This window comes from Solanum dulcamara, chromosome 9, assembly GCF_947179165.1.
Source record: "Solanum dulcamara chromosome 9, daSolDulc1.2, whole genome shotgun sequence".
Classification (NCBI taxonomy): Eukaryota; Viridiplantae; Streptophyta; class Magnoliopsida; order Solanales; family Solanaceae; genus Solanum; species Solanum dulcamara.
Genome location: NC_077245.1, coordinates 69,236,925 through 69,249,135, shown reverse-complemented (window position 1 = coordinate 69,249,135; position 12,211 = coordinate 69,236,925). Strand labels below are relative to the sequence as shown.

General features: G+C 34.1%; 1 protein-coding gene across 1 annotated transcript; it reads right to left on the bottom strand.

Annotated features, from left to right (window-relative positions):
* Positions 1-5,717: 5,717 nt before the first annotated feature.
* On the bottom strand, positions 5,718-8,391 carry LOC129903748 (two-component response regulator ARR14-like). The gene is made up of 7 exons (XM_055979289.1): positions 8,244-8,391; positions 7,323-7,475; positions 6,929-7,198; positions 6,440-6,658; positions 6,279-6,352; positions 5,820-6,169; positions 5,718-5,736 (listed from the first exon to the last, which is right to left on the bottom strand). The coding sequence occupies exons 1-7, from the start codon at positions 8,389-8,391 to the stop codon at positions 5,718-5,720; spliced, it is 1,233 nt and encodes a 410-aa protein (XP_055835264.1).
* Positions 8,392-12,211: the final 3,820 nt, after the last annotated feature.

Here is a 12,211-nt window from a genome sequence, read left to right as displayed (position 1 = left end):
GAGTTGATTGAGTTGATTTGAAAGAGTCCGATGAGACTAAATGAGTATTTTGAGTATTTTACTCACCTGATAGATATGAGCATATTAAGTCTTGGGAGAAGTATCGATCACCGAATTGGATAAGAGTATAGTCCATACTCGAACTAATAAACTACGTCGCCAAACGTAGGAGAGGATTGAACCGTTAAAGTCGGATGCTTCCTAAATTACTGTCTTGACATGATAGGACTTGGTTGGATTGGATCCATGATTGGTTGATTCGTCCATATCCTGGCAAGGTATGAACGGACGCGGCAACAACTTCGGTTTGTTATACTATCACTCACTCATATGGTGATAGTTGTCGGTTAGAGAAACTCTCAAATTGGGTGGATTGTGCATGATATGATTTGTTTGATTGGGATTGTTTGATGATTGAGTTGGATTGTATAACGTTTCTAAGTTCTAATTTGCATATTTATTGAGTTGAGTCCTTTGATTTGATTATTGAGTTGATTGTATATGATTGGATTGGGTTAGATGCATTGTGACTGGATGGTACATGATTGGGTTGGATGTGTGATATGATTGGATTAGATGATATGTGATTGACTTAGAGTTGATGGCATGTGATGGATTGGATTAAATGATAAATGATTGGATAGTGTATGATTAGATTGGATTGGATGGTTTATGATTGGTCTCTGTCTAAACTGTGTTCTTACTTTAGACTTATGACACTTTGATTTAGTCTCTCTTATCTTTCTGATTTTGAGATATTTGACCAACGTTATTCTTCCTTGAGGTATGTTTAATTCCGCCATATTACATACTCGTACATTCCATGTACTGACGTCCATTTGGACCTGTATCATTTTATGATGCAGAGATAGGTTTAAGAGATTGTCAATTGGAGCACCATTGAGGATCTATACACACTCAGCGTATTGGTGAGTCCTTCCTTATATCCGGAGGACACCGCTTATGTCATTTTTGCATCGAGTTAGCCCTTTTCATTTTGATTTAAGGTAGCCATGAACATGTCATTGGCACCAATTAGATATAGTGATAGAGGCTTCATAGACTAGATAGTGATGGGTCGATTGAGTATTTTCTTTCCTTGAATTATTCTTGTCAAACTATTTTAATGACAAAGATTGGAGTTTGATTTGTTGGCCCATGGCTTTTCTTTCTTGAGTTAGATTGTTGATTTGGGATTTGTCCACCAAATATTCTCTTTATTTTAAGTCTTCTGCTGATTGAATGAATGAACGGATGTTTGATCAGGCGATGTGGTTCGCTTGGGAGCCAGAAATGGTCCTGAGTGCCGGTCACATCTAGGGTACCCTCTCGGGGCGTGACAATATATGCATTTGGAACCATCATGTAAAAGCCCATAGGATTTCATCATTTTGAATTGAAATGCAAAGTTAAGAAAACATTTGGATTCCATGGGTGGAAGAACCCATGGATGAAAACCCACATACCTTAGATTGAAGCTTTTAACAAAGTTTGATTCTTGGTCTTCTATGAGGATCCTTGAGTCCTTTGAGTTTGAGAGAAAAATTGGAGGGGATGATTTGAGAGAGAGGAGGATGAAGTTTAGGGTTTTGAGGAGGTGAAAGACTGAAAAGAAATGACTCAAAACGCGTCCAAGTTCGTATATATAGATATTAGATAATTTTTCCAAAATGTCCCTACAAAATCTGGAAAACTGGATAATTCCGCGATAGGTCCGCTACGCGGACGTGTTGAGCACCTTTCTGGTCAACAAAAAAATGAAATCTGGAAAAATTATCCAAGTTCGCTCAAGGTCTGCGATGCGAACTTGTCACGGACCTCTCTGGTCAACAAGCATAATTTTGACAGCGAACTCGAAAAAATACAATCTTGGTGGCGTTGGAAAGAAGACTCAAAGACTTTAATTTGATAGGTAATGGGCCATCAATTCGTTATATTTTAGGAGATATAGTTGTTTGAAGTTGACCCTACCACAGTCTCATACGAAAACTTAGTCAATAGAAATTCTTTGGGCTTGACTTGGTTTTAGAGATCTCTCATGACCCTAAACCACATCTAATACTCTTCAAATACTTAGGAATTGATTCTAACTCATATATACAATTAAAATTCGATGAGTTTGACCCCATACGCCTAAAAGAATGGTTTGAGTCTTGGCATAGAAATTTTCGAGATGTTACAGAACTAGAAATTTAGATAGGGAATTCTGTTGACCAAAGGGAAGATATTAGGCACTCCTCGAGTCCCGTGGTTTTAGCACGGTCACTTTTATCGACTTATACTTATTTTACACTAATTGGATATATTATTACAGGCTACGATTTGCTCACATTTATTATTATTGAACTTTTATTGGTCTCAACCTAGATGCGTCACTGCATTCTTGGTCTTGATATTTAGAGGCATAACTGTCTTCTTTGCATCGTACCTAATAATTTTGTCTATAAGACTTAATCTTAATTAATAAAACTTATCATTAGATCAATTTGGTCAAGGTGTGTCACCAAATCCTTGAAATTTTTAAGCATCTCAAAAGACGATGTGTAGCCACATTCTTAATTAAGACAAAATCCATTATATTTATACTCATTTAATATTTAACGAAATTTGCTTCTAATTATGTTAAAAGAGTCAAATATATATATATATATATATATATATATATATATATATATATATATATATATATATATATATATATATATATATTTTAGCCTGGTGCACTAAAGCTCCCGCTATTCGCAGGGTTCGGGGAAGGGCCCGACCACAAGGGTCTATTGTACGTAGCCTTACCTTGCATTTATGCCAGAGGTTGTTTCCAAGATTTGAACCCGTGACCTCCTGGTCACATGACAACAACTTACCGGTTATTCCAAGGCTCCCCTTCTCTCCAACACCAAAATATTACAACGTCCAAAAGCCTCTTTATGAAGTTCTATTACTATCACACGATCTATTAAATTCAATTAGTTAAACCTTATTATTTTTAACACAATTGTGCTTCCATATATTAACAAATAGAGGATAATTAGTTCATGAATAATTTTTTTTTACTATTCTAACTCTAAACATTAATTTTTCGATGGAGCGTGACAAAAACAATTAATTAAGAGAACACTTTAGCTAATAATTAATAACATGTGTATTTTATTTAACAATGATTTTTGCTTAAATAAAGAAATGACTTTTATTATTTGCAATTTATTAAACCAAAATCTAATGTCTTGTTTAATGAACTCATAAAGGCCCTTGTTTATTTTAAGAAGGAAAAACTAATAATTTATGAAATCGATCTTTAATATTCACACCAAATTTGAAACTAGTATTAGATCCATGTCAATACAATACCAAGAACCTTAATTACTTTAGATAAAAGCTAAATTGTGTTAAGAAATGCATTTGTTTAATGAACGATGGTCTACTTAATCTATTTTTAAATTATGCTTCCAACAAATAGACAAACCTATGTGAATTAAGCAATTTAATTCATATAATTCACAAGTCATGTCTTGGCTTTACATAGTTGAACGAATAAAGAAAACTATGAGATCCAAAGCGAGCAAGAAATAATTATAGGTTATACCATATTTTCTCTAAACTTAACATACAAATGTTCGAATATATTTCAATATTATTGTGTCAAATTTAAACATACATAGAATTTAAATAATTTCATCATATTGAAATCACGTCTTATATAATTATATATGAAATTAAACCATGCAATGAAGATCAAGTGTTACCTTTTATAAAAATTAATTCACGAGAAGAAAAGACAGCAATAAGGAACCCCGAACTTAAGCAGCAATAATAACAAGGACGCCGTTACCGAAAACTCAAACTTGGATCAAAACTCGACTTCCCTTTTTTTTGTCTCCCTTTTTTTTTTCTCTATGTGTTACTCTCTGTGTTCTTTTTTTTTGGCCTTTCTTCCCTCTCTTTTTTGTCCTTTCTTCTTCTCTGTTTCTTCTTCTCTTCCTTTGGCCTTTTTTTCCTCCTTCTTATATAGGAGTGAAAAGTTGAGAAATTTTTGGGGTGAGAGAATTTGGTGGAGGTTTTTAAGAAAAAGAAAAGAGAAAGAAGAGGGTTTTAGAAAAAGGGATTTGCATGTTTTAGGGAAAAAATGGAATATGGGGTAGTAGAATTGTTTCTTTTATTTATTTTATTTGTCATAACAATAAAATAATATTAATAATAGTAACCAATTGTTTTATACTAATAAAATATAGAAAAGTTAAATGACTAGTTCAAAAAATAAAAATGTGACTAACAAAAAAATTAAAATAACTAGCTTATTTATTAAACTTAAATTAAAATAAAATATATATATATTTTTAACACTTTTTTTCTTTTGAAATAATAAAATAAAAATAAAATAAAACTTACACTAAAATGTGACTCTATTTTTGTAGTTTTTAAATCCCCCCCCCTTTTTTTTTGGTATAGAATTTACTAAAATAAGATAAAACCAAAATATTTAATTTAGATATAAAAGAAATATTCAAGAACTAAAAATTGTGTAAAATCTCAAATTCGGTCAAAAATTACGTTTCTACATTCTATAAAATGAGTTGCATCTCAAAATGGTTTTATGGGTTAGTAATTGGTTTTTCTACTAGAGGGCTAGTGTGAGTGCCACTCACGGCGGTCTGGGTCATGACATTGTGACTTTTTTGAAAGGTTGTGACTTTTTACGACAAGGAACGATAAGTACATGTTCATATTATACTTTGTTGTCTATAAATGAGTTTCCTCTCATTTTTCAAGAACGAATTTTCTAAGTGTTTATACGATTCTTTTCTTAAAAGTTCAAGAGTCATTTGCAATCATTGAGTGAGTTCGAAGTTCTACAGATTTTGTGGTACCGCTATTCTATTGAAGTAAATCGTTCTATCATAAGAGGATACATTCCATAAGCTCGGGTACTTGAGGAGAATAATTTTCTTAAGGACACACGATGAATTCAATGTGCTCGATTTTTCATTCTTTTCATCTTTGGTTGTTATTATTATTTTGAATAATATTTTACTGTTCATATTTTGTTAAATACAGATTCAACACATATAACAAGAGCAAATGTTGATTTTTGTGTTCATAAACTTCAACACTAAAAATGGGAATGGAATCAAATAAATTCTATATCTTCGTTCTCAGATTGCTTATTTGCCAGTTTGTTTGACATGTTATGATGCTTCCATTTACAGGGGAGTTCAATTTCTTGTGCACTAGTATGAGAAACTTCTGTTTCAAAGTAGTTCTCTTAAATGTTTCTCATTTTATTCTCTATTTGTCACACTCCATTTTGGTGTGTGGCGTGATTGACACCAGACTCTAAATATTTGTGAGCGAATTATTGTAAACCTAGAAATTGATGATAAACAAAAACTATTTGAATTTAAATGGAAATTTAGTCATAGTTAGCAATACTGAAATTTTGTGAGTTCGTAACTGAATACTAAAAAAAACTATGACTGGGACTATAGAATACTGAATAAACATATGAAAACATATGTGTTATGAGTAAATCGAACACATAGAATGAAAAGAAGATATTCATTCGATCCTTACATGTTAAAAAAAACAAAAGATAAAGATTGTTTGAGTTCCATAGAGGCTAATCAGGATAGATCAATTAAAATCGTCCAACATCTTTTCTTGTTACATTCTATCTTCACATACAGAAGCCTTGAATTTCTCCGGAAGTGCAATAGTGTGTATCAAGGATTCTGGATTTTACTGGCAAAAAATATAAATATTATTAAATGACAGAATAAATCTTAAGAGTAGGAATCATTATTTTTTGTTATATTGAAACTGACCTTGTGGAGACATTATCTTGAGTTGAGTTTCCACAAACAAGAACATGATCTATCCAGTTGTAAGATCTGTCACTCTGATTTTCTTGCATTATTTCAGCGTTGAAATTGTCAAGTTCTAGCAATTCATCCAAGTCATTCCACCCATTCAAGGAATAATCATTTGAACTCGGTAAAGGAACTTCAGATGGTTGAGGTATGCATGCTCCTTGAAATAGTTCGTTGAAATTCGTAGAGATATCATTTGGAGCCAATACATTGGAATGACGTTCCTCGTTGAAGTTCATTGAAGTAGTTGGTTGAACATTTGGAGCTTGAACATTAGGAGCTTGTTGTTTTTGGGAGCGGTATTTCTGCACAAGGACCATAAAGATGAAAAATATTAGAAAAATTCAACAAAACCTTAAATCATAAATGTCATAACTCTAGAATATCTCATAGAGTTTTTTCATACTCGGATACCTTTAGACGGTAGGTGAGCTGTTCCTTAGTCAAATCCGGCACACACATCTTCTCCAGAATATGTCTAGGAGGGGCTAAATCAACATGGTAAGACAAATAATGAGAATTCAATAGTAAAATTATGAACATTCAGAAAATGTCTACTTATGATTTTCTTTTACCTTTTTCTCCTAACTCGCGAACAACCTCATCTAATTTCTTATCAAGATCCGGCGTCCATTGCATTCGTTGTCTTTTCTTTTGTGGCCTTTCTGTTCTTGTTTTCGAAAGCAAAGAATAATCATCCTGTTTTTCTGAACTGCCACTATTAATTTGTGTCTCCTCATTAGTACTCCTCATTCTCTTAGACTTTTCTACCTCATTTGTTTCTATCAAAGAACCTACCGCTTGATATTGATAAGTCTCAGAGCAAATTGCTATGCCTTTTCCTTTGTCTTGCGATTTCTTAGCACGAGATGTAATGAAAGAACCTACTGCTTGATCTTGATAAGTCTCAGAGCAAATTGCTATGCCTTTTCCTTTGTCTTGCGATTTCTTAGCACGAGATGTAATGAAAGAACCTACTGCTTGATATTGATAAGTCTCAGAGCAAATTGCTATGCCTTTTCCTTTGTCTTGCGATTTCTTAGCACGAGATGTAATGAAAGAACCTACTGCTTGATCTTGATAAGTCTCAGAGCAAATTGCTATGCCTTTTCCTTTGTCTTGCGATTTCTTAGCACGAGATGTATTGTCCATTACATCAACTTGATTAGCCCAGTTGAGTTGTGATTTTCTATTTGAGTTCTTATTGTGCAAATACACATGCTGCCATACATTCTTGAGTTTCATTGATGAAATGGCCGACTTTTTAAAAACGAAGCATGCCCCTTCTGCCCGTGCTACATCAACCATTTCATTTGTCACTTCTGGAGACATCACTAAACCAAAAATGAACAATCAGAACCAAACATCAAATGAGGTATCTCGAATTCTCGAGAGAATTTAGATGTTCATAACTATATACACTAATAGTGCATACAATAATTAAGACAATGGTCTTACAAATGATAGGTTTGTCTTCGATGAGTTGAATGGACTTGATGAAGTCAAGGCAGTCCATTTGTGGTATGTTGAAATCCACCATGATCAAGTCGAATTCGTCGATATGTTCAATGAGAATGGACAGAGCTAATATTGCTTGTGCGATTGCAGTTACTAAAAACAAAAATCAAACTCAAAAGGTATCACAAGAAAGTTATATATGCTGTGGGACATTCATAATAATTAGTGGTACACCATCCCTTTCCCGTATGTTATTACGCGGATAAAGGTAGAACGGCGTTACGAATAATATTACATTAAAAGTATAGAAAAGGATATTTGATTGATATCATTCAAGTGTTTGGTAACTTAGTTGTTAAGTTAATCTTGTTGCCTAAGAATCCACGTGATTCTTTTCCATTCAAACTACAACTCAACTAGCATGTTGATAAATTTGACGATTAAGTGGATATGTTTTCATAAGGTTGAATGCATCGATAACCTCTTAATCCTGCTAGTAAATTTCATTTGGACTTAATTTAACTATGTCACATTCATTTGTTATGTTTTCAAGAATCATAAATAACAAATTTCAACCATTAATTTATCAAAACAACAATAAATCTGACAAACTCATTCAACACTATTGCAATTTATTCATCTATACCTGCAATTTGTCATACATGACTAAAACACATGTTAAAATTGACAAAATTTTACTCATGTGCATCTGATTTTATTTTTTCCCCAAAAAATAAAATAGTTTTCTTCTTCAAATTTCAACACTAAAGTCTACTCCATATAAATTAAAAATTTAGAGAAATTCACTTCTTTAACTATTAACTATAAGTATAGATTTTAGCAAGAAGATCCAACAAAAAATAGGGGAAAAAGGCTCAACACATATGAGAGAAAACTTAAAGAGATATAAGATTAATGTACCTTTATAAGAATGTTCTTCAAGAATTATTGCTATGTTTGATAAAGAAGTTGTATCATGATCAATCAAGAGAATTCTGAGGCCAACATAGGCCGAAGGAATATCATCATTGTCAGTTTTCTCACGATTCATGAAAATATCAAGATCCATCTCTTAGCCTATAAAGATTTGAGAGACAAAAGAATGTTTTTTGAATTTTTTTTCCCTTTTGGTTTCTCTTTTTTTGTTTCTACCACCTTATACTTAATGAAAGGATAAAATTTGACCAGCTAGTTACATAGAGATGACAAATATTAGATTTCAAAAATCTACCTTTGTAGCAAAACAACAACTAGTACAATTAATATCTTAGGGAGATCTGATTAAGCAAGATTTTGATAATCTACCAATTTGTATTCAAAATATTTAGTCTTGATTGCTTAAGCGATACAAACGATATCAATTACTCCTTCCGTTTCAATTTTTTATTTTACTTTTCCTTTTAGCCCTTTAACCTATTACGCAATTATCAACTACATATCTATACTTATCATTCACAACTTCATCTTTAGGGAAACATAACTTATTCCAAGCACTCCAATGATACCTATTTTTACCTTCTTTAGTGCCCCAAAAGAAATTATGAATGATGTTCTTTTCAATAAGATTTCTAGATTTCAATTTATAAAACAGTCCATATCAACTGAGCTTCTTGATATTCATCAAGGAGATTTTTTTTAATTCAACAATGCGAGTCATGTTGTCACAGTAGGTTACAAAATACACACATATATATATTCTCAGAATGGCCAAACAGACACCCTTCATTTAAAAATTATATGTATATATAAGTAAAATGATACTTTAAATGGTTAAATAAGATATTTTGAACACCCTTGAAAGAACAAAGATGTGTAGACCAGTGGTTCCAGGCGCACAGGGAAAGGTTAGGCTCCTCGATAAAGCACAAATGACTTTCATAAGGCATCAACAAAGAAAAAATATTTTTGCTTCAACATAATCATCTGATCATCTTTTGCTGTAAATAGTTTTAACAAGTTTTTTTTTGTTTTGATGACCGTGGTGTCCGGACCAACTTTTGTGCACCTAAACTTATTCCATAGGAAACATTGCTTTCATAAATATTCATTTGGAGTTAAAGTTTTTAAGTCAACCTTCATTGAAAATATAGTAAAACTAGGTGGATTCAAATTACTTCAACTTGAAAACATGTATGTAAATGAATGTGCATAAATACTTTGAAATTCATTAATTAAAAGTCATGCTTTAAACAACCCCCCGTGAATTTTAAGAACCTTTAAAGAGATAGATAGAGAAATTACTTGCAAACCATCAATTCATACATATAAAATTATTTTGCATCAAAATAGATCAATAATAATTAGTTTAACCATGATTCATGCTATTAAGTAGAAATAAAAATTACCCATAAGAAAATCTTATTTGAAATCAAGAGATTTAGTTGAAAGATTTTTGGACTACATCTCGATTCGAATGTTACCTTCGAGGGGGGGGGAGTTGCGTGTCTGAGTGATAAGTATCACCATCTGATGGAATGTGATCCGAGGCAGGGAGAGCTATGGTTGAGATGATGGTTGTAGAGTTAGAAAGAGGGAGTTAGAGGAGTAGAACTCAAATAGTGAGAATGGTGGTTGATTGAGACCTGTAGCTAGGGTGGAGTATTTATAAGGTGAGTAACGAGGTGTAGTGAATGATTATGATAGTGCTAGTTTAAGGTTTGATTCAGTAGGCTTGACATGACATATGCAAGAGATTAGGATATTAACTCATGAGGAGTACGTGTCATGGAAAGAGGCGTATGTGACCCTCAAATGTAAGTAGTGAGTTGAGGCTAAGTCATTTGGTGAGAAGAGGCTTAAGATATGTATATGAAATAGTATAGAGTTATATGAGGTTCTAAATTGTGAGTTGCTTTGAGTGACTAGTTAGTATCCTTTAGTTGATACCTTTAAGCTAAGGGGGAGATGATAGGGTAATGAGACAAAGTAAGTCTTGAGCTTTCGATAGTGATGAGTTGGCGAAGATGATAGTAGATGGAGTTGAGTGAGAGTAGATGAGGGAGAGTGAGTGTTTTCCAATTATGATAGTTGTGTTGTACTTGTCTAGTTGAGGATAAATGTGTGGAGAAGGAGTGAGATGAGACCTTGTGATGTGCAATAGATAGATAAGGGTATGTTAGTGTGTCTACGGGTAAGAGGTCATACAATAATGGAAGTAGAAGTGGTAAAGTAGGCTCGAGAATTCCTAGATGTGGTTGATGTGGTTAGAGTGATAGGCTTGAGTGTGTGGTAGTCACTATGAGAGTGATGGTAGTAGGCTAATGATATCATTTGGGGGAAAGATTGGAGGTACGTGAAGGGTGCTATGAGGCTTGGAAAGAAAGGGAAGTTTGGGGCACCGATATATTGACCTCATGAAATTATGAAGAGGATCGGGTATGTCGTTCATGAATTGGAGTTCGACGGTTAAGGATGTAAATGTTTGAATGATTCGGTTGATGGAGTTTCGATGTTCTATTCGTGCCTAATATTAAGGGTGTTAAAGGAGATGTCCCTACTCTTGACTTAAATCAATTTGTTATTCTTGAGCGGAGGTAGTTGATTTTCCAAACTTCTCGACTGGTTGATTTGTTGATGTGATTGAGTCACGATTGTTATTCATTTCTCGAGTCCAGGTTTACTTGATCTTCATTCGAGGACGAATGATCCCAAGGGGGAGATATTGTAACACCCCCCAAAATTTTTCGCTAAGATTCGAACATTTCTTCACGTGAGTGTAGACTCGGACCGGAGAACTTGTAATTTTACACATAAGTTAGGATCAATTCCTAAGTAATTGAAGTGTGTTGATGTGTTTAGGGGTCATAAGGGTTCTCTAATACCAAGTCAAGTCCAAAGAACTCCAATCGATTGAGTTTTCGGGTGAGTTAGTATTAAAGGTCGACTTCTAACGACCATATCTCCTAGAATATAAAGAACTGGATGGCCCACTACGTACCAATTAAAGGTCGTCGAGTTTTCTTTCCAACGCCACCAAGAAGGTAAATTTTGGAGTTCGGAGTCAAAAGATATGACGATCCTAAGACGAACTAGCTCGACATGAATTTTAGGCCTGGGTTGCAACTGCTGGGAATATGGCCTTGGCGCCGCAAGGGCGCGACGCACCACTATCGCGCCAGGAACATGCCTCAGTAGTTTAGTCCCTAGCGCGACGCGCCCCTATTGGGTAGCAGGGTTTTTCAAGCCTATTTTCCAGAACCCAGAAAACTTAGGCTTGGCGCTGTAAGGGCGCGATGCGCCACTAGCGCGCCAAGAATACGCCTCAGTAGTTTGGTCCTTGGCACGGTGCACCACTAATAGGTGTGCAGGTTTTAGGCCTAATCGACCTGGTGCTGCAATGGCGCGACGCGCCGCTATCGCGCCAGGAGCGTTTTCAGCCTATTTTTTAGAATTTTGGAGAAAGGGCAATTTGGGAATTGTCCCAAATTATATATGTATCAGCCTTAGGACGTTTTGGGACCATTTTCAATCCCTCACCCTCTCTCTAAAAAGCCCTAGAAAATCCCTCTCTCTTCTTCTTCATCTTCTTCTTCTTCTTCTCCATTTCCAACAAGGATTTGTTCCAAGAGCTTCAAGGATTCAAGTCTCCCATCGAAGACCCAATAACTAGGTCTCTTCAAAGTCTTCACAAGGTATGTAAGGCTAACCTAAAATATGGATTGAGTTCTTCTATATGCCCATGATGTGTTAGGTAGAAGTTGTGAAAGATTCCAACCTTTTATGAAGATTTTTCCTTGAAATTTTCCTAAACCCTAGAATATTTTCTTATGCTAGAAATTGATGGATGATTTTACTGACTCGAGTTACTAAATAATTATCTTTCATAATTATTGACTACAAATGTATCTTTGCATATAGCTTTATAGATGTAGACGATATTCTTGAGTTGA

What these genes read in the sequence shown, in the direction of transcription:
- LOC129903748 (XM_055979289.1), bottom strand. Translation starts at nt 8,391, where the DNA reads ATGGATCTTGATATTTTCATGAATCGTGAGAAAACTGACAATGATGAT. An exon ending in TTATCAAGATCAAGCAGTAG is followed by an intron (nt 6,659 to 6,928) that starts GTTCTTTCATTA and finishes ATCAAGCGGTAG; the next exon opens with GTTCTTTGATAGAAACAAAT. An exon ending in AGCTCACCTACCGTCTAAAG is followed by an intron (nt 6,170 to 6,278) that starts GTATCCGAGTAT and finishes GTCCTTGTGCAG; the next exon opens with AAATACCGCTCCCAAAAACA.